Source organism: Mytilus galloprovincialis, chromosome 12 (genome assembly GCF_965363235.1).
Source record: "Mytilus galloprovincialis chromosome 12, xbMytGall1.hap1.1, whole genome shotgun sequence".
Lineage (NCBI taxonomy): Eukaryota > Metazoa > Mollusca > Bivalvia > Mytilida > Mytilidae > Mytilus > Mytilus galloprovincialis.
The window spans coordinates 73,197,842-73,221,950 of record NC_134849.1 but is presented as its reverse complement, the minus strand read 5'-3'; the positions used below and the strand labels follow the sequence as shown (position 1 = coordinate 73,221,950).

Sequence of the window (24,109 nt, the reverse complement as noted above, 5' to 3'; positions counted from 1 at the left end):
CTCTTTAACATAGTCAGAATCATGAAGAAGGGAATTATTAAACTTCCAAAGGCCTCTGCCTTTTATAAATTCATTAATCTTGAAAGAAAAGACCACAGCAGGTGAATGATCAGACCTGTAACTATTATCAATTTTAACATCGCTAACAAAGTGAAAAATATTATCAGAAATCAGAAAAAAATCTAAACGAGATTGTTTAAAGGTTTTTTTTTTCCTCCAAGTAAATCTTTTCAAATTGGGGTATAATTCTCTAAATGGATCAACTAGATTAAAGTCTTCCATTAGCTGTAATACTTTTTCTCTAGACTTTGGGTTGTTGATATTAACATAATTATGGGTGTCAAGATTAAAACTTTGAATGAGGTTAAAATCACCACAAAGAATACAAGATTGGTTATCAAATTCCTCAATAATGTCTGCCACCTTTTGATAAAAGCAAGGAGTGTCTACATTTGGCCCATAAATATTTACGAAGGTAATTCTTTGTTCTTCAATTGTAATGTCCAATCCAAGAAGATTTCCCCCCTCATCTTTTTTAACTTTGTGAATTTGAAGATCAAAGTTTTCATTAAAAAAGATGGCCACACCTCTCTGATTGGATGTAAATGAATTGAAAAGGCATTCTCCCTTCCACTGATTTTTAATGTTTAATTCATCTTGTTCTGTAAAATGTGTGTCCTGAAGACAGTATATATTAAAATTCTTTGACTTTAAATAGTTCAAAACATCTCTCCGTTTCTCCTTTGTATAAAGACCTTGACAATTAAAAGAAATTATTTTAAGAATATCACCCTTCATGCATGCATTTATCTTTATCAATATTTATAACTCTAATGATGAGTGAGTATACATGAATATACCATGAAATTTGTGAAATCAAGGGACTTTTAAAATTCTTTTCCTTTAAAACTGTATAGTTTTTCCAGATCTGTGAAACCTTAAGACATATTTGTAATTTACAATAAATACATATATATGACAGCATAAAATACAATAGCAAGACAGAGTCCAACATTAAAATCAAATACTAAATCTGCACTCTGAGACATTCACTGTTGTTGTATAGGATATTCACTCTAAATGGTCTAAGGGAGATAACTCAGAAGAAATTTTATTAAATACATTGGATTCAGATGGAAATTTAATTTGAGCAAACCAACAGTGAATATCTGTATAGTTCATGTTATGTACATATTTTGAAAGATTATTTCATTCCTATAATTTTATATTACTTTTAATTTCCTTACTGTTATTCTTTCCAACACACAAAGACACTTTTCCATTATATGTGGTTATGGCAAAAAAGAAAAGATCACACAAGAAGCACAAGTATACAAATGTCCATTGCTCTGCCTTCAAATCTGATCCAGTCAGATTTGTCAATATTTTTATCATAAGATGTTGTCTGTCTAACGCGTTCATTCTTTTTGAAAACAGTATTAGTTAAATGAACTATATATAATCGAAATAAGTCTATTATGTACAATATTTCAAGACTGTCAGAGTTGTTCAATTGACTACATGTAGATATTGGAATTTCTATGTTTTTCCTTTGTATCTATGTATTAAAACTCCCATGCCGAATATACAGATTTATATGATCCTATGTCTATTTACAAGGCAGAGATGTTTTATACTCATTATATCTCTGATACATTTGTACAATTAAAGATCAATATTCTTTATGAGATGTAGCTGTAAATATATAAGATTTATCTAAATGTTAATAGTTCTTGTTTAAAAGAACAGTGCGTAGTTGAGAGACGATTTCAAAAAAATAAGAACTCTGACTGACTTCAAATGTAGTATCACTATATATATATGTAGCCATACTTTTGTATCACAGTGTAAATCAAAATAATGTATGATCAATATATCTTAAAAACTAACAAAACTATCTAACAATCGAACACAGACTGCACAGACTGCACATCCTGAGTGTGTGTATGCTTATCATATTAATGAGTTAGTTTCAGCAAAGATTGTGCAAAGCTTACTACAGTAAGGTCATTTCATTATAATGTACATGTACCATCAACACAAACAAGGAAAGATAACTTTAAACAAGTGTCTCATTCTTAATTTGAAATAAACATCACTTTAAAAGTGGTCTGTACTTTACATATTCTAACTTCAACTCATTTGTGTCAGTCTGCATTTGATTAAATAAAGTAAAGCATACAGCAACCACAGCATTAAGCACATTATAGCAGTTTCGAATAAAACTAAATAACTAGCAAGAGCAAAATTATAAATAACTATATATATATATCCAGGAATTTGTTCTTTAACAGAATGGTCGTTAAATATACCGGCAATATTTACAAAATCAAAACCTTTATTGACATACTTTATTTTAAGAAAATGTTTTTTATGATCTTCAGAGCGATCAATTTTTGGAATACAATTCAAATGCACAAGAAAAAAAAAATTTACGTGTAGACAAAATCATTGCATCAATCTTGTAATGTCTTCTTGTTCAATATAAACTTGGTTGGCAATTTAAACTTTCGAAATATACAGTTGATATATATTGTGACGAATTTGAAGAGTGATGGCAATTATATTATGCAATTTTGAAAAGGGGGTTCAATACTCATTATTCGTACCAGGCTTATAATTGATACAACATATGCATATTTCGTCGATATGGGACTCGACATTGGCAATACAAATAGTGTGAGGGCAAACAAAATAATTTGAAGTGAATTAGGAACCAAGAAGTAAAACAATCACTTTGCCAAATCTGGCTTTGGTCAATGTTCTCTGTTGTCCCGATCCTACTTTAAGGTATTTTGAGTAAACACTGGCTGTTTTAATTCCTTGAACATCTTAATTTGGATAAAACTTTTCAAGAAAATCACAAAACTTGGTAACTTACGAAAAGTACATTCTCAGAACAAAAACAACTAATATTTATAGAAATGAATACCATTATGTAAGGAAAACAAGCCTTTCAAAGGGCTTCATATTAATTAATTTTGCTTTTCCTCCTAGTAAAGTATAAGTGTATTAATTGAATACAGACAATTCGGCACTTCGCATTGATTATTGAACAATCTTCAATATTGGCAATCAAGATTGTGTTATCAAATTAAATTATATACAACAACTTAAAAATTTATTTCATTTTTCGTATTAGTGTCTTATTATAATTTATTACTTTGTTTCCTGTTTACTTTAATATTTAAAATTCACACAATTATTGAATGTCCTTCAAGATAGACTCATGTTTTGGGATCTGTGAAGTTCAATATTCCAAAGCACTTTTTCAACAATTGAAATATGTAAATTGACACACATAAGCATCTTTCATGATGATGTACTGCTTTTTTGTTGGGCCGATTTTTTAAATTATAACTCATATATGAACCTTTTTTTTCTTCGTGAAACTGTATAAGATATGTAGGTATAAACAAATACCTGGTGAATCAAGTTTAGATATTATGTAGGTATACACAAATACCTGTTGAATCAAGTTTAAATAACATTCCGTCCATCATTTGCATCATATGAGTGGAACATTTGTTTTCTTTAAAACATTTCAAGATGTTTACTTTTACGTTTACCTCCGAGTCAAATTAAGAAGGTCGCGTTTTCTATTTTTGTTTGTGAAAAGTCGATGCACGTTAATCTTTTTGAAGTATATTTTTGTTGTTTAAGTAGTTTGTCATTGTATACGTGATACATTGACCAATCATATCAATTGACCACCTACAAAAAAATGACAGACTGCCCTCTTTCGAAAAAGGAGTAGGTCCGGTAAGGACCGATTTTGGCCTCAAATTTCAAATTTCAGTTTCATCTGACGAAAGATTTTGACCACTTTTTAAACACTTAAGTGTCTATTATTTGATTCAATTAGTTTATGTGAAAGATTTTAACTGATTTTGTCATTAAAAACGATCCGATTCAAGCTCAAATATGAAAAATCTACCAAATATGCCAAAAAAATGCCACTTTTCAGATGGTTTTTGTCAAAAATGAAAGTGGCCGCATACGTGTTCACCCTCAACCTTTATATATGTTATGTATTATCATAAAATACAACTTACATTTTAATATTAAGAATGAACACGAATGGGGCCACTTTCGTTTTACACGAAAACCGTCTAAAATTTAACTAAAATGCTAGAATTGTGAAGATTTCAGTGATTTAGCATGACTTAAAGGTGCTTGTACCCGATATATGTGCATTGTATTGTCAAAAACAGCCCATATTTATGTAACAGAAGCATTCTACTGTTCATTTAATAAATAAAAGTTTACATTTTAACAATTTTGTAAAACTGCTATATTTTGGGGCCAAAAAGGGGTCTTACCGGACCTACTACTTTAGATATCAACGATGATATTACATTTGATTAATTGAAAACACATAACTATATTTCAGTAACAAACATATTGTGATTTCCCGAACTATTAAATCCTCAATATTTGCAGCGTTATTGCATGATAAGGCAAGTTAAAGATTTATGATATTTACTGGACTTGAAATAGGTAAATCTGCCTTATATAATGTTGAACAGTTACAATTGATGCAGTACGATAAAGACAACAATAGTACCCCGCTGTTCAATAATCATAAATAAGTTAGGCATTTAGGTTCCTAAAATAAACTACAAAAAAGTGAGACATATTTTTTGCATTTGCAAATAGTTTTGCATTATATGAAATTGATTTTGGCATATTTTTTTACAAACCTTTTAGTAAATCAATAGTATTTCAATATCTCTTTGCAATTTTGCAATTTTGATTGTATTGTACTGACCTAAGCAACTGTAATGATTATGATTTATTGTATGATATACAAGTTAAGGAATTTCAGTCTCAATGTATATAGATGCTGATCAATACTATACATTTATTTCCAGTGCCTGAGGGAGATATGAAGATTTGTTCACCCAAGAAAAGTCATATTTCACGAGGGCTTGCCCGAAGGAAATATGATTTTTCTTGGGTAAACAAATCTTTATATCTCCCCAAGTCTAGGGAAATGTATTTTTTTCCACTGCTTACTATCTGGACATAAAATATTAGTTTGCATACATTTTATTCTAATCCAGTTGTTTTTATAACTAAACCCGAATAACACATAGATACATAGTACGGATCAAAACTTAGTTATTTACATTTAGTCTTTTTGCTTTGTCGTCTTAAATGAATTAGAACACGATAATGATTTTTGCTATCGCTATTAAAAAAGAGATGTTCGGAACTTTAAGTACATTAACCGCGCGCAACGTCGTACGATGTTGCCCCGACATTCCAGAGGGGAATATGATACTTAGAGGGGAATATGATACTCAGAAGGGAATATGATGTTCTGTTCGATGTCACATGAAATGGTCACAACCAATCAAAAACTGATTAAACTGGTAAACTTAACATACAGTGGAATTAAATTATTTGTAAATGCATTACAATAGTGACCAGTTTGAAATGAAGGTATTGCGTAGAAATGTAAATTCACCAAATTGAACAACAGTATCATTGTGTCAATAAAAGAAAACTCTTAAAGTCACACAGAAAGAGATTTTAATAACTTATACCATAAATAAGATACCTCTGATTTCTTAACCAAACATTTGAACTCATGATTTGTAAGATTAAGAGTTAGGGCTGACATCAACATAATTATCAACCTTATCAAAGGAACAGTTTGAATGTATTGCAAATAAACTCCTCAGAAAATAGGGTGTATATGTCTATACCAGTTGTAAATATGTTTGAGTTAAACATATGTTACTTGTAAAATACAGAGTTTAGTATTCGATAGTTATGTAGTTGTCCAAATGGTCTAGAGCGCTGGATACAGTGCAGGATTTCCAAATAGCTGGAGTTAGAATTCCGACGAGAGAAGAACTAAACTTTATGTACGCATATTAGCATTGTTGTGTTGATATTTAAAGTAATTATGAACTCAATATGATATATGATATGTTATATTGCAATATGATATGTGTGTTCAGTCGTTGATCACTTTTATTGATTTTAAATGCATCTAATTATTGCAAGTTGTTTAGTAAGTATCAGGAACTATATCAAAAATATTTGTTTCGGAATTTATTTAGATGCTTGCTTGCTTTATGGTTGTTTTCCGTTATTGTCTTTGCAAACGTTTGAACAAAAGAGAAAAAGGCTTACGTCTTTTTTGTAGAATTTTGCATTATTAACATAAGACGTTGATCATGTTGAAATGAATAAAACATTAAAGGTGTCTAGTAGTTTGTTGTGTCAACTGATGATTGAAAAAGTACTAGTGTTCATAGATAGATAGCTACGTTAATCTTTAAAACAAAATACAGTTTACAGAGAAACACATTATATCAATAAAATATAGGAAAAAAAATAAGGTTAATGTAAACATATACAGTGTAATAATAACTGTATGACCCTTTATTTCCTAAATCTAACTCGTGTTTTATAAGATTATGCTTAACATGTTTAAGGTATCAATAACATATTACAATGGATAGATTTATGTCCCCTCTTTTAAGTTGATTGAACAACTTTGCATCATAGAATTGTCTCAATTCAAAATTAAAATGCACTAATCTAAATAAAATAACTATAATTTCATTTTCACTACAGTGCGAATCATGATTTCAATAATTGTATTGATTACTCCATAAAGCAGGATTGAGAATACTACACACTGCTACTTTTTGTTTGTGTTGTCCTTTTATAGCTTGAAGTGTTTCAATGATCTGGGTTTTTTTTTCTTTCCTTATTCTGTGTTCGGTTCTTCTTCTTTTTAATAATTATCTATTATTTGTATATTTAAATTGATTCTATTGTCAGTCAACATTTATTGAAAATGTTTTTTTTTCCAGCTGATCAAATGAGAAATGTGATGTATGAAAGATTCAGTACAAAAGATCAAGATAATGAGAATTTTGCGAACGTCAGCTGTGCCAAGCGTGATCATGGAGGATGGTGGTATTACCATGATACATATTGTTCATTTGCAAATTTAAATGGACCCTATCTTGCTGGCACTGTAAAAAACAGCTCAGCCATGTACTGGAAGGATTGGCCACAAGAATATTACTCTCTCAGGAAATCTACAATGATGATTAAAAGAGCCAATGAAAATTAATATGATGACAATATAAACATAATCCCACAACAGTTTAAATTACACAGACAAAATATGAAAAGAAGCAAACATTTAAGAATATATGAATTTAAAAAAATGTGTTTCTTTTGCATTCTTTTTTTTAGTGAATAGTAAAATAAAAAGAAATATCGAACAACAAAAAAATGAAAGTCCTTTATTAAACGAAAAAAGCTTGCACAAGTCAATCAAATGGTAAAAAAACTGTCATATTGTGTACAGGCACTTCACTTTTCGTCAAATTATATTTATCTACATCGAAACCCCGATTGTTCACTAGATTATTGAAATATGTTCATTTCTGGACATCATGTCTGGTAGTTATATACTCTTCTAAATATTTTATATATGTAAGCTTGAGCTAAATATGTTCCGGACCATATAAGTATTTGTACTATAAGCGTATAAGCATGACCATATGCGTATACTACTCATATGGTCAGAACATACGCATAAGGTCCGACCATACGCGCATAGTTAGACCATATGAGTATATACTCGATTGGTTTTAACGGGCCCGACCATATGATTATTAAGACCATATATTAGGTAATTTTCCAATATGCATTGGAACGATTCAATAACACAGTAAACTTAAAATACATTGATGATTACATAAAAAAAAATGTATTCATTTTATAATTCAAATTCTAAATAAACATTAAATATAGATACCACAGTCAGTTGATCGTAGGAAATTCAACACGCAGTACTAAAGTTTTTCTGCATTGCATGTCTTGTTTTGTGCACGCAACCTTTTGCTTGCAAGGAAACTATCTAGCCTTTTATGCAGCTGCGTGCAGTGATATCGAAATCACGGGCCATTCCGAGTTGTCTACGATGTTTTTGGAAAGCTCTAGCTCTCTAGTGTCGTAACATGACTGCAGTACAACTTATTCACAAAACAAATTAAATAAATCATGGTCTTTGCCGGTCATGTCCTCTACTTTACACAATAAACTTGGTAAATCACCAGACGCCCTGTCAACTACTGGAAAAGATACATAATTTTTGTTAACAATATGTGCATTTGATTTTGACATCTTCTTATTGCACTCACTTACAAATATTGAGTAAAATTACCTGTAGGAAACTTTTAATTTTTATTTAGTTAATCTTTTTTAACTTCAAAACATAATAAAATGGCTTTTTTTTTTACTAACATGGTTTCTAGAAGGGTCGCACCTTATGAACAGTTTAACAGTATTTAAAGAAAACGTGCTAATTATCCCGACCATATTGGTACGGTCGGATCATATGAGTTTATACCTATATGTGCATGACCATACGTGTATGGTCAAAATACTCATAATGTCCGGAGCACATATATAATTTTCATGGTAGAGTCCGATGTAAATTTACCCTAAAGGCTTGTAAAATGTAGGTGAAGGTTTAAGTGTAAAGTCCGATTAGGGTAATCTACAGATTCTTATCAAAATAATTTCAAAAAGTACACAAACAAGAATATCTGAAATTCATAATTTTTAACAGCGAAAGATGCAATAGGTTTAAACAGATATTTCATATTTTTTGAATAATTTTGCGGTGTTTCGTAAATAATACCATAGATTTTCTTGAAACCCCTCAGCAACCTCACTCGACTACGTCTCGTGAGGTAATTGCTGGAGATTTCAATAAAACAAAACGCTATGGTAAGATTTATGAAATATCTATAACTTAATTACCACATGTTCACTTATCTGTTCATAGGAATCGCGGCAGTGGTTGCTTTGTTTCGTTATTAAATTTATGTTTATGGAAGATTTTTGACAATGGTATATATCTGTTATACGTTGAATTGTGTGAATTATAACCCAAAAGCAAGAAGTTTTTACCTAGGTTGCGAAGAAATCGATGTTTTGCATTGTACGGTTTCTTTTTCCGTATCAACAGTCTTATCAATAAAACAATAGAATATTAATAGCTCATGCTTCTTTACATTAGCTGACAAGTATGATATTATCGTTCTCCTTCAAAGAGTATGCATGCAACGTCATAAATCAATGATAAGTTATGGTGGGGGAACTTAAATAAAATACCCAATGTTTCATAGTTGTTATTGGTTTCAATTTCTGTACGATTAAACAATGTAATATTACACACCATGTATTTTCCTATATTGTCTAGATCTGATTGTTGTACTTAAATAATAAGGTATGTATAATTGAACATACAAAATTATTTTGAACTTGTTATATGTAAGAGAGCCATTGGGACAACTCTCCATCCAAATAACAATTTATAAAAGTAAACCATTATAGATCAAGGTACGGCCTTCAACACGGAGCCTTGGCTCACATCGAACAACAAGCAATAAAAGGCCTCAAAATGACAAGTGTAAACCATTCCAACGAGAAAAGCAAGTGTCTAATCTATATACAAAAACATGAGAAACGAGAAACACGTAGTTTAGTCCGCATGTTGTATGTATACCATGTTTCATAACTGTCCCTTTGGTATCTTTCGTCCCTCTTTCAATGTTTTCACTATAATGTTATTTCTTTTAATGTTTAGCTCATGTATGTCTCTCATGCGGTTGATTTCTTTAATGCAAACGGGTAACATGGAGGATGGATTATCGTTTAAGTACTTATTTTATATAATTTAAATGAGTCAGTATCAACCAATGAGGTTATTAAACTAAAAAAATAATCAGTAATGAAAAAAGACTCATTTGACTTTTATAGTTTCCGCCATCGAATTCTTTTAAAAGAAAATCAAACTCCCGAACATTGTTAAATGAAAACATCATTTGATAAATTTAATGCGTCAAAAGCGCTTTTCTGGATTAACCTTCATCAGATAGGTAAGCATTCCATTTTGAAAAAAAAGAGACGAAAGGTAACAGGGACAGTCAATCTCAAACATCGAAAATAAACTGTTAACGCCATGGTTAAAAACGAGAAAAAGACAAACAGACAAACAATAGTACACAAGACACAACATATAAAAGTAAAGACTTAGTAAGACGAGCCCGACCAAACACTGGATGGCTCAGATGCTCCGGAAGGGTACTCAGATCATGATTTTGAGTCCGCAGTGTAGCTAATTTTATAACAATTCCGGAAAATAATATAATTTGGTAGGTCATATTCGTGACATATCTGACATCATCTGTGAAACGGGTACTCCGTAACAGTCAACAAACTCGTAATGGTGTCCGTAAAATTAGCGAAGGAATAGTTCAATAGCTTCCTTGTGAGCAGCAACCCTCTAGCAAGAAAATCATTATAAGAAATGCAAGCCCGGGAATTTCGTATCAACTTGGTTATAATATTTCGTATTCAGGTGATGCTGAATTATAGCTACATAGAAATGGAAAATTCACAATTAGGAAGCTGAAATCATCTCATTTATCGTAAAGTTTTGTTTCATATGACCCTGATTGTCAATAATAAGATGTTATTAAAGATTTGAGGGAGACTTAGCTGTATCTTTTGTATCGTTTATCTCTAGTTCTATTCGATAGTTTCGTTCGACATAGTCACCAAATTTTGATTTATTTAGTGAGATAATATCATATAGTGAATGCAAAGATAAATGATAATGCTAACTTCTTTTCTTTCTTCCTAAGATGTTTTTGCATGAAGTCAGCCTTATAAGAAAGAGTAGTATGTATACCTGGGTGAATCCACAATCAACACAAACAAACATTTCGTGATTATGGATATTGCAAATAGACACAATGATTTATGATGACGTTAATAATCCACAGCAATTAACCCATGGTCTAAATACTCATATGTTTCGAAACAGCTATTTTGGTTCTTTACCACAGGACTGTCTTGTTGCAGTTATAAGTCAAGACATGAAGCTGATACATCGTTCAAATGTTTAAGTAGTATCCTGTTTTGTAAATTGGATGCGATATATCCATTCAACATGCTTCCGAATCAACTACGATTACACTTCATTTTTTAATTGGTTTTTGTTGCTGATTTAAGGTTTCTATGTTGTACTTTGTGTACTTTTGTTTGTCTTGTCGATATTTATTGTCTTTTGGACAAGCCCATTACATGCATAATGAAACGTTTATTGTTTTTATTTAAATATGCCTGGATTGATTTGGATTTGGTGTCGTGCGTACATTTATTTATCCTGGTATCTATGAGTTCATTATCAAACGTGAAAATATTGAACCACCCTTTCATATCATGATTATCTCAGATATACAAGAGACCTTCATGTTAAAATGAATTAACACAGATCAATGATCTATTTAGTAGGAAAGCAATTGCAAAAAATTAAAATGTATACTTAGCTCATACGAGTTGCTGATAAATTATTTTTTGGTTTCCAATACTATTTTAACTCTTAATAAAAAGGTAAAAAGGAGGTATGGTTTGATTGCCAATGATGCAACTATCCATCAGAGTTGAGATGACGTGGATATAGACAAATACATATAACTGGGCGTCTCAAACAATTATATAAAGCTATTTGGAATTCAGGTTCTAGTTGAAAATATTTTAAAAAAATCTTTTAACGTGCTTCAATATTATTTTGTATATTATTTGTACTAATCACTAATGCGAAATTAAAATCTCCATACAAGATAAATCATCCTTAGCTAAGTCAATGGTCGTCAAACATCTCAAATTCTCTGTATTAGTTAAAGGAATTAATAGAAACCAGATCAAAATGCCATAGTGTTCTTCAAAATTACGTGTAATATTAACAATACGAATCGATTTATCAAAAAGGAAGTTATTGTCCTTAAAGGTAAACATGATAATTGCGCTGATGTCGGTTTTTTTTTCTCTCGCTTATTTTTGAGATCACGGTTATTGCGTGTAAAGACATAAAGGCAATTTGCTATAAAAAAGTAGAAAAGAGTCAGAGGTCGTTTTCAAACCAAACGCCATGTACAGTAAACATGTTTATTTTTGTGTATGACGCCTTCGGATGCGGAAGTTTCTCGCTTAGTTGAAGACCTATTGGTGACCTCCTGCTGGTGTTTGTTCTATGGTCGGGTTGTTGTCTCTTTGACACATTCCCAATTTCCATTCTCAATTTTTTTTTCAACAGTTAGTTTAATGTAATATACACAGGTTTCACATTTAAATTGTTCACATCTATACACAGGTTTCACATTTAAATTGTTCACATCTATACACATGTATTCACCTTGCTTAAATACTTGGTTTATATCAATTATTCATAAAGTTCTTTACCGCATATATATAATTTATTTGTCTAAAATCGATATATTGCTTTGTTGGTATCACCAGCCCAGTAGTCAACACTTAAGCGATTAAATGTTGACATGAATATCAATAATGTGGTCATTTTTATAAATTTCCTGTTTACAAAACCTTGAACATTTCGAAAAGAAATAAGGATTTTTTTATCCCAGGCATAGATTACCTTAGCCGTATTTCGCACAACTTTTTGGAATTTTGGATCCTCAATGCTCTTCAACTTTGTACTTGTTTTGCTTTATAAATATTTATATATGAGCGTCACTGATGAGTCTTATCAGACGAAAAGCGCGTCTGGCGTACTAAATTATAATCCTGGTACTTTTGATAATTATTTGTTAAACACAACATAAGGTAGCTTTATTCACCCATTTTTAAGACTGAAAGCATCATTGCCAAACATATGAATCAATCTTCTTGAATCGAATGGACGTACGCAGAAATATTTGCCAATGGTCGTTACTCAAATAACGATTAACTCGTTAAACTGCATTATTAAAAAGAGTGTGTGGTAAATTTAATGTTTGGTTAGTATCTCAGATTCGGTCAAATTCACATAGAAATAAACGAAAAAGGAGAGAAATTCAGTAATTCTTCGTTGTTGTAATATTCTAAACATCTCTTTCCTTCGTATATTATGGAGATATGATTTGATTTTAAAGGGGGGGGGTTGTTGTCTCTTTGACACTTTCCCAATTTCCATTCTCAATTTTTTTTCAACAGTTAGTTTAATGTAATATACACAGGTTTCACATTTAACTTGTTCACATCTATACACATGTGTTCACCTTGCTTAAATACTTGGTTTATATCAATTATTCATAAAGTTCTTTACCGCATATATATAATTTATTTGTCTAAAATCGATATATTGCTTTGTTGGTATCACCTGCCCAGTAGTCAACACTTAAGCGATTAAGTGTTGACATGAATATCAATAATGTGGTCATTTTTATAAATTTCCTGTTTACAAAACCTTGAACATTTCGAAAAAAATAAGGATTTTCTTATCCCAGGCATAGATTACCTTAGCCGTATTTCGCACAACTTTTTGGAATTTTGGATCCTCAATGCTCTTCAACTTTGTACTTGTTTGGCTTTATAAATATTTTTATATGAGCGTCACTGATGAGTCTTATGAGACGAAAAGCGCGTCTGGCGTACTAAGTTATAATCCTGGTACTTTTGATAATTATTTGTTAAACACAACATAAGGTAGCTTTATTCACCCATTTTTAAGACTGAAAGCATCATTGCCAAACATATGAATCAATCTTCTTGAATCGAATGGACGTACGCCGAAATATTTGCCAATGGTCGTTACTCAATTAACGATTCACTCGTTAGACTAAATTATTAAAAAAAATAGGCAGGACAGGGGTCTTGAGTAAGAAAAGGCAGGACGAAACACTTTGCCAAAACAAAAAGGCAGGATGACAAGTTAAATAAAGGAAGGACTGAATAGAGTGAAAAATAAAAAGGCAGGACAGATATTACAACTGTCAAAAATACACTATAAAAACCCCCCGCCCAATTGCATAATCAGTGGATCCGGTATCTTGAGAGGGGGGTTGGAACCCTCCATTTCTTGGACGATCCATGCATTTGAATTGGGACATATGGTTTGACTTCCACTTTAATCTGGGTTAAAGGACTGCGAGTCATAAGTAAGGCTTGCATAACTGCTAGAAAAATGATCTGAGAAATTTGAATTCGATTTTATGTAATGCGCATTGAAATGACATGCAGTTTGCAAGGTTAAACAAATAGCATGTACAGTTAGTTAAAACAGGTGTATAGATGTAAACAAATGTAATGTGAAACCAGTGTACATTACATTAAACTAATTGTAAACACATTTACAGTACATGGCGTTTAGTGTGAACACGGCCTAATTGTGTTTAGTTCACGTGTGAAGTACACTAACCAACATCAAATGTATGTCAATGTGAACACGTTATTGATACGTATAAAACTTTATAAATACATTGGAAAAATATCAATATTAGCATTATACTGTTTTCTTTTCTGCACTTTTAAAACATCGAAATACTATTCACTACCTGACCTGTATAATCTTTTTTTTATCTTATAAACACATTAAGACATCAATCATAGTTTTACATGTTATAACTGCGGAAATAAAACAAAATTTCCAATGTGTCATATTTGTTTTCGGTTTCTTTTACCGTACGATAAAACAATGTTAATTTACTCACAAAGTCCTTTAATCTACTATTTGATTGCTGTATCTACAACATTGTACAAGGTAATAATACACAACATTATTTTTAACATATTTAGTCCGCATGTTGCATATGTTTATTGTACCGTAGTGTATGCTTCAGTAGAAGGCTATATCTTTTTATGTTTAGCCAATGCATGATATCAAGACGATAAGTTATTAAAGACTAACTGGTAACATTAAAAACGCATTTCGTTTCATTACCTTTTAAATCATTTTATAAGACAATTGGGAGGGTAGACTAGAAAATGAACACAGTATGTAAATTGATGCTTCGAAATAGAATCTACATTTAAAACTGGAAATTCATATCGAACAGTTTAACTCTGGTTATATTGAAACGTTTATGATTAGATTGGTAACTATTACAAATACTAAAAGCAATTATTTGTAAAATTCTCTGCGCGTACAACATGACTACAGAATTGTGTTTCATCTCCATCTCTTGTGTTTTGATTCCAAACTAATGAAACATAAACTATTGTCAAATTAGAAAATTAACAACTTCGAAGTCATGAAACTAAACTTAGACAGACTAACCAAGCTGATTTTAAACAACCTAATCACGATATGCTTGATTAACACACGTTTGTATATATAGTCATGTGATGTGTTTGAGCTATGATTATATCACTTGATTAGGAACTTATCGTTTTGAATATTAATCGGTGTTCTGTATTTTGATTGTTTACTTTTTATCAAATATGAACTGTACTTGTATACTAATTGCAAAATAACTTATCATCGATAACACCTCAAATTATGTAGGTAATATAAATACGAAGGTGAGTAGCAGTGGGATTTTTGTGAATTTTTTAAGATTTTTTGTTAGATATATAACATAGTATTGTATCGTTAGACTAATGCCCAAAATTAACTTTATAAAGAATCAATCATTGGCTTAAAGTTTGTACTTTTTAACAAAGTTGTTGTCATTTTTAATTCTGATCCTGGACTTCGTACATAAAGACGTATGACGGGTCAGGTTACTCATTTGATTACCACTCAAGTTTTTTAACCATTTAAGAATGAATTTATCCCTTCTGTCAACTTTTGTTGTTATGAATATTCTTGTTTAGGCGACATTACATTTGAACACACGTATTTTATAACATGTTATTTTACTCATTTGAAATTTTAGAAATGATGAGTTCACTTAATATATAGAAATTATTTTTTTCTTTTATTACAGTCAATATATTTCAATAGAAATGTCTACACTGGACATTCTGTTTTTCATGGTAGTTGTAATTGGTATAGCAGATGCTGATGAAAGGACTACCGGTAGTGATGCCTGTAAATTTGATAGCCGTTGCATATGTATGAATACAAAGACAAATTTCTTGAATGCTACTTGTGTTAGGAAAAATATAACAACTATTCCTGTTATTCCAAATAATATAGAAAATATATCTTTCACAAATAATGAAATTGAAAACGTTCGAAAAGATGCATTTCAGTACAATTCTATACTTCTTTATTTAGACTTGTCTGCAAACAAAATTAACGTAATGGATTCTGAGGCATTTGTAGGCCTTCAAAAGCTTGAGGCATTAATAATCAGCAATAACAATATTAGTTCAACAGTGTTTACATCAAAGACAGTTTTTAAACCGTTAGTATCATTGCGGTATCTTGATATAAAAAATAACCCTATTCATCAAATTGCATTCATTTTATCTCTTTCTAATCTTCAAACTCTAAAAATGGATTATGCTGAAGGGGAGACATATTTTGGCCCAGAGTATAACACTTTGAGAAATCTAACGAGACTAGATTTGTCTGGATATTCTGGCCATTGTAAAATGAAAATTTTGACACCCCGGACGTTTGAAAATTTGCCGAATGTTGATCACTTAGATATAAGTAAATGCCAAATAAATCTGATTTTTAATGGGACTTTCAAAACATTAAGTAATCTTACATATCTTGATCTCTCTGATAACCGATGCTTGGGATTAAGATCTTTTGTAAATATGACATATGACCTATTTTCAACGTCAATAAAGATTTTACGTATAAATAAAATACGCCAAACGTTTGCCGTAAATACAGAAATATTAAAATGCCATTTGCAACATCTTCGCAACACAACGATAACTGAAATATATATAGATAGTAATCGCTTGCAACTATTAGAAAACGGTACATTAAATATGCTTCCGAAAACACTGGAAAAGATATCAGCTGGGGACAATCAATTCACATATGGTAAATATATCCTACAATTATCTGTATTGTCAAATGTTCAAGAACTAAATGTATCCTATATGGGAATTTCGCACAATTATTTGGATAAAGACGAGGATTGTGATAACATTTCCTTGGATAATTCATTGTGCGACAAAGATTCATTCTTTTTTAGACACAATATCAATGACATTAACAAAAATGACTATTTCCAGACACCTTCTGATGATGTATTGATATCATTACGTATTCCGTATAAGTTGAGAATATTTCATTACAGGCGATGCGATATGAGATATAAATTACCAGAAATAGGTTTATCAAATAATTCATTGGAATATATCGATGCCTCTTTTAATGCTCTTTACGATTGGCAAGGACCATTTCATAATCTTCATAATTTGAAATATCTAGATTTATCGAATAATTTTTGCTCTAATGTTTCTAAAACATTTTTCAATGGAGCGCCAAATTTGACTTCTTTATTCGTTGGCAATAACTTGCTAGGATTTGTACTGCCCAATGACCACACAGGAGATACTTTTTCGTCGTTAAGAATTTTACAAACTCTCGATTTAGCTTATAATAGAATCAGCAATTTGCCGATTTCATTATTTAAATCTCAAAAATATTTACGAACGTTAAATTTGAGTGGGAACATGCTTGAAAATGTTAACTTTGAAATAAAGCATATGGCAAATCTTTCTTTCATAAATTTTTCTGACAATAGAATTTCTCACTTAGACGTTTCATTTACTAACCAAATTGATCATTTGACCAAAAACATGCCTCATTTGACAATTGATATGTCAGGAAACCCTATCACATGTACCTGCGACTCAATTGCATTTATTGAATGGCTGTCAACTACAAACGCTCATCTAAATATGCATCAACAAGAATGTTATTCAATGAAAATGTATCTCAATAACTCAAAGGCAGGTTACGACATGCTGAGGAAGAAATGTTCATCTTATATGACAACCGTTGTCGCAGTGCTATCTTGGATGGTCATCTTTGTAATGATATTAAGTGCAGGACTTCTTTATCGCTACAGATGGAAAATTCGTTATTTATATTATATTGTAAAAAGTAAACATCAAGGTTATATAAAACCTCTGCAAGTGGACAATGATTTTATGTATGACGTGTTTATTTCCTATGCAGACGAGGACGACACGTTTGTACACAGCAAATTTCTTAAACGCGTCGAAGAGGATGGAAATATTAGTTGTTGCGTTCATAAACGGGATTTCATACCAGGAAACGATATTGCTTCTAATATAACTTCAGCTATTCACAATAGTCGCAAAACAGTCGTGATAATGTCGCAAAACTTTCTCTCGTCTGACTGGTGCCTGTTTGAATTTAATATGGCAAAAATGGAAAGCATCTATTCCCGAAGTAGTGAGAACATTATTTTTATTGTCTTCATAGAACAATTGCCATCTAAAGATCTTTCTTTGAACATTTTAGAAATTGTCCAGTCGAAATCATACATAGAATACCCGAACGACGAATATGGTGATGTCGTATTTTGGGAGAAGGTAAAAGACACATTATCAATGTAGATGGATAATTCACTGGTAAAGAAATGGTTGTTTCACGACTTGCGCTTTAGTTTAATAACATATCGCCTATTTCTTAACATTGGTTTCTATACATATTTGTAAAAAGCTAATACAAGACATTCTGATTTGCATAGTAACTGTAATTTTGAAAGCAGAATCTGAAGCAAATAATCGGAATAGTTTGTAAGCCTTCAAACACTTGAGGCATTAATTATCAGCAATAGCAATATTAGTTCAACAGTGTTTACATCAAATACAGTTATAAAACCGTTAGTATCATTGCTGTATCTTGATATAAAAAATAACTCTATTCACCAATTTGGATTCATTTTATCTCTTTCGAATCTTCAATTTTAAAAATGGATTAAGTTAAAGGGAAGACATAATTTGGCCCAGAGTATAACACTTTGAGAAATCTTACGACACTGGATTGGTCGTAGTACTCTGGCCGTTGTACAATAAAAATACTGACACCTCGGACGTTTGTAAATTTGTTGAAAATTTAGATATTGGTAAATTCCGAATAAATCTCATTTTTAATGGGGCTTTCAAAACCTTAAGTCATCTGAAATATCTTGATCCCTCTAAAAATTGGTGCTTAGAATTCGCTTTTTCATAGTCTAGAATACTATGGGTAATCTTATTGTTCGTACGTTACATTATTGACTGAATTTCTATTGTTTATAATATATTTGTAAATAAAATCCGCCATACGTTTGCCGTCAACACAGACATTAAAATGCAATATGCAGTATCTTCGCCACACAAAAATAACTGAGCTATATATAAATAGTAATTGTCTACAATTATTCCTAACTTGGTACATGCATTTCCTTGAGTATAAATAATGGATTAAACCTATTTTTATACTTATGTAACTGAATCGTAATAGATGAAATGTCCGTTAAGTAGTTAAAACATTGCATGAATAAATACAATGCAAAGTCAGCCCATACGAGATGCTGGCAATGAATTAACGTTATTTCGCAGTGGAATAAAAACCGATAATTTCACATGTGAAATAACCGATCTCTGACGTTATACAACAATAGGTGTTCACAAGACGCTGTCGATGACGTCGCATCAAATCAGCTGTGAATGCGTATCCAATGCAAACATGAGTTACGGTTTGAATGCCAATGAGCCAACTACCCATCAGAGTTTATATTACATGGAAACAGGCAATCACACGTCACTGGACGGTCTAAAACAATTATGTAAATAGAAAACTGTTTTTGCTACAAGTTATAGTTGAAATTTCTCCGTCATGGTATGGCCATTTAATGTGTTTAAAGTCATCCAGCAAATATATTAATATAATTAAGAATATAATTTAGCAATGTTCTTTAAAATTACAACTTAAATGTACGCAAAGATTAATTTAAAAAAAAAATAAAAGTTATTGTTTTTATGTATACATGGATGTTTTTGCCCTGGTGATTTTTGCTTAATTGCGATCCCAATTATTGCGTGCAAGTATCTGTATCTCTCTAGCAGCATGATAGCGGAAAGAAAAAAAACATATTTTAATATGAAATGACAACTTATCTTTAGTGTTTGATATATAGCCATCACGGTAAGAGTTATAACGAACATTTGGAAAATTTCAATATTCCAATTATATACAGTAGTTCTTTCCATAGTTATAAAACAATAAATTGTAATATATGTTCCCTATTTGAATTTTTGAAACATGATACACATTATTAATCTCTCACTCTTCTTTACTTAGGCTGACCTGAATGATCTGATTGGTGTAGTTTATAAATTTAACATGCAAAACACGGAATCAATTATAATTTATGCATGTTATGATTGCGGAAATAAATCAAAGTTTTTAATGTTTTTTCATAGTTTTTTTTTTTTTTTTTTTTCTCGTACGATAAAACAATGTAATGTTAGTCACGACGGCTTTTCCTATGTTATCTGATTGTGGTGAATCAATAATAAAGTATGTTAAAGGTAAGAACATACAAAATAATAATGATCTTATCAAGTCCGCATGTTGCATATGTTCATTGTTTTTGGCTTCGGTAACAATCTGTATTTGTTTATGATTAGCCAATGTATGTATTAGATAACTATCAGTTAATAACAACAAACGGGTAACATTGAAAACAGATTTAGTGATGCGACAATAATAAAAGTTAGAAGTTTAGATAGCTACAACATCAGGTTTAATTCATTATTTTCTACATTATAAAAGTTCTGTACCTATTTAGGAATCTGACAGTTGTTATCTATTCGTTTGATGTGTTTGAGCTTTTGGTTTTGCAATTTGATCAAGAACTTTCCGTTTTGAATTTTCCTCGGAAATCATCTTTTTGCAATTTTACTAATAAATGAATGACAAAAAAGGAGTACCGACTAGGACGATAAGACAGTATTGAATACAGAGACAAGAAGGTAATTGCTTGTTACAAATAGTATCAGTCGATTAACGTCGATTGCGTCGTTTTAAATTAGATTGTAAAGCCTCGGTCACACCTTACCGGATAGCACTAACGGATGAAAATAAAAGTTGTCAGTTGACAAAACTGTTATCCGTTTGGAGTCCTTTATTGTACTGACTAAATAAAACGGACACATAACGAATACATAACGAACACACACCGGATATGCAACGTACGAGAAACGGAAACGTACCAGACAGAACGGATGTCGAACGAACATCCAACGGACGAGTACCGCATAAAAAGGACACCTAACGGAAGCGAACCGGATAAAACGGATGAAAAAGATATACGGGAAAATTAAATGCGACAAAATTAATACATGTTAACCGCATAAATATTCAAAATATTTCTGTGTAACTGCTTTTGGTTTGTTCTTCAAAATGCCAAAAAAGGGCAATGTCTGGCCTGAATACGAGCTGCTTGAAGGTGAAGACGTGCCTTTACTCTAAGATCGATTATGAATGGTAAGAATTCATGAACTTTTAGAAATCCATTTCTGACGGTCCGTTCATCATCCGTTTTATCCGTTATACGTCCGGTAGAAGTCCGTTTCATATTCGTTTAGCGTCCGTTTAACCCGTTAGACGTCCGTTAGAAGTCCATTGATGAATTTATCTGCCAGACCTACAACGGATGTATAACGGACACGTAACGGATTCAACACGGAAACGAAACGGACGAGTACCGTAAAAAAACGGACGCCTACCGGACGTTCAACGGACATTTCATCCGTTGGACGTCCGTTCAAAGTTTCGAAAATGCTAAAAATTTTCCACCGGACAGATCGGACGTCGACGGATCAAACGTACGCTAAACGGACATGCAACGGATATGGAGGGACGTCTAACGGACAAGAACGGATATCTAACGGACATGAACGGATTGAAAAAAAAAGTTATCCGTTAGGCATCCGTTCGAGCTATTCGTTAAGGTGTGACCGAGGCATTAACTATAACAAAGTCTAAATTGGGCAATTATTTGGCAAATTTTCACACATACGAATATGACTATATAACTGTGTTACATCCAGATTCCGAGTATGATGATTACAAACCAATTAAACTTTAGACTTTTGTTCTTTATCGTAACTCCAATTAGGAAGATTACAACAACTTCAATGTCGTTAAATAAAATCAAAACAAACAACACGGATTTTAAACAAACTCAACAAGATATGCTTGATTAACATACATTTTTTACCTCTCTAATCTACGTAATTTTAGTATTATAGATGTTTGTCAAGTACCTAGCAACCATACATAGTTGGGTTCAGAACAATGATATACATCCTAATTAAAAGTTGAGGGGTCAATATTTTCAACATAAACTTTACCAGCCATTCTCATATAATCAGAAAATAAATAGCAATCATCCTTGTATTGGTGCTTTACTAAAGTTGTAATTCATTCTTTCATTTAGACTCTCAAATTTCTTTAAAGAACAGGTATTGTGTTTCTTAAATAGTTCACATACATGAGTTTACTCAAGTAAATTTCAGTTAATCGCAAGCAACTTTGTTTCCTGTTCTTACTTGAATTACAAATGCTGTTTTTTCCAAAGTATTTTATCAATTTTACGAAGAAATACCAGTTGAATCATTATTTCATTAACTAGGGGATTGGTGTTTTACTTTTATGTTCTTAATCTTGAATCTTCAACGCATGTAAAAAAGTAATGTAACAAAACATTATATTTATCAAAACTTATATGGATAAATGAACAATTTAATAGTAAAAATTACCAACAAACGTCAATCAAAATATTCGAAAATTTAATTTTACTCCATATAGGTGTTTTGCCTTTTAATGAATACTAGTATTAAAGGAGAAAAATTCAAATAAGAGCATTTTCTTTTGTTTCCTTATCCCAATTATTTACTCTTCTTTAGTTACTCTTGTAGCTATACATAGCTTATTCTATATTAATATATTTATGTTAATACTAAATGACGATAGTTACCCCAAATTGAATTTAAAGGGTATTTACTCTTATTAGGGGTTGTCAAATAAATTTAAGGTAGATTCATGGTATACCACCATCTTGGATTGCACAATTACAGTACAAATTAGTCTACTTATTTGCCTAAATCGGCAAAGGAGAAGGTACCTACGAAATGGGGAGTTTTGGCCTCCTCTCAAAAGAAGTCTTAATTCATACCATTGCTAGCCTCAGTATAGAAACTTTAAAAAAAATGATTTTTTTTTGTTCCGGTAAAAAGAAGGTTGTCTAGCAACCATTTTTACTACATAATATAATTAGCACATACGAATTGATGTGTCTGTACAAATAACCATATTTTCCAGATAAGATGGTTGGTTTGAGAAAAACTTGAAGTTACAAATGAATAGTCACTTCAATTTGAGTTCACAAATTGCTTAGCAACAGAAATACTCCTGAGCAACGGTTAATATAGGGTGATTTGTGTCCTCTGAAGTATGAATCGAGCAACATAAATTTCATAAAAAACAATTGTCCTTATTTTTTTTACTAAAATTTTCTTTTCAAATGAGCCATTTAAGGGTAGATTACTCTTTCAGTAAAAAAAATATACTGGACTAATTGGGATTTTTTTTATTATTACTTGTAGCGAAAAAACGATTTCAGTGACACCATTGTTTCTTTCTATTTTCTAAAAACATGATGAAACCTATCTTCCCACAAATATTCAAAATTCTATCTCAAAGAAAAAAAAGTGTATGCACACAAGTGTGTTTTTTCAAGAACAATCTAAGCAAATTTAGGCAATTTTCAATGACTTTTAGCTTGTAAAATAGCACGGTGACCCAACCTTTTTATTATATTTTTAAACAAAAGGCTCTAAAGAGCCTGTGTCGCTCACCTTGGTCTATGTGAATATTAAACAAAGGTCACAGATGGATTCATGACAAAATTGTGTTTTGGTGATGGTGATGTGTTTGTAGATCTTACTTTACTAAACATTCTTGCTGCTTACAATTGGCTCTATCTATAATGAACTTGGCCTAGTAGTTTCAGTGGAAATTGTTAGTAAAAATTTACAAATTTTATGAAAATTGTTAAAAATTGACTATAAAGGGCAATAACTCTTTAGGGGGTCAATTGACCATTTTGGTCATGTTGACTTATTTTTAGGTCTTACTTTGCTGTACATTATTGCTGTTTACAGTTTATCTCTATCTATAATAATATTCAAAATAATTACCAAAAACAGCAAAATTTCCTTAAAATTACTAATTCAGGGGCAGCAACCTAATAACGGGTTGTCCGATTTATCTGAAAATGCTTTGGTTTTTGAGTTATAAGCCAAAACTGCATTTTACCCCTATGTTCCATTTTTAGCTATGGCG

At 31.3% G+C, this 24,109-nt stretch overlaps 2 protein-coding genes across 2 annotated transcripts in view; both read left to right on the top strand.

The window, feature by feature from the left end:
- The window catches only part of LOC143053633 (angiopoietin-2-like), a 30,535-nt gene extending 23,286 nt beyond the window's left edge, over window positions 1-7,249 (top strand). The window contains exon 12 of the mRNA XM_076226422.1: window positions 6,837-7,249. Within this exon, the coding sequence (XP_076082537.1) occupies window positions 6,837-7,102 (266 nt within the window). The 3' untranslated portion in view covers window positions 7,103-7,249. The remainder of the gene's footprint in view (window positions 1-6,836) is intronic.
- Window positions 7,250-15,766: 8,517 nt separating this feature from the next.
- LOC143053632 (toll-like receptor 4) lies at window positions 15,767-18,935 on the top strand. Its single transcript, XM_076226421.1, has one exon. The coding sequence runs from the start codon at window positions 15,778-15,780 to the stop codon at window positions 18,325-18,327; it is 2,550 nt and encodes an 849-aa protein (XP_076082536.1). The 5' UTR covers window positions 15,767-15,777; the 3' UTR covers window positions 18,328-18,935.
- Window positions 18,936-24,109: the final 5,174 nt, after the last annotated feature.

Excerpts from the sequence above, each read along its gene's own strand:
- LOC143053632 (XM_076226421.1), top strand. The coding sequence starts at position 15,778 with ATGTCTACACTGGACATTCTGTTTTTCATGGTAGTTGTAATTGGTATA.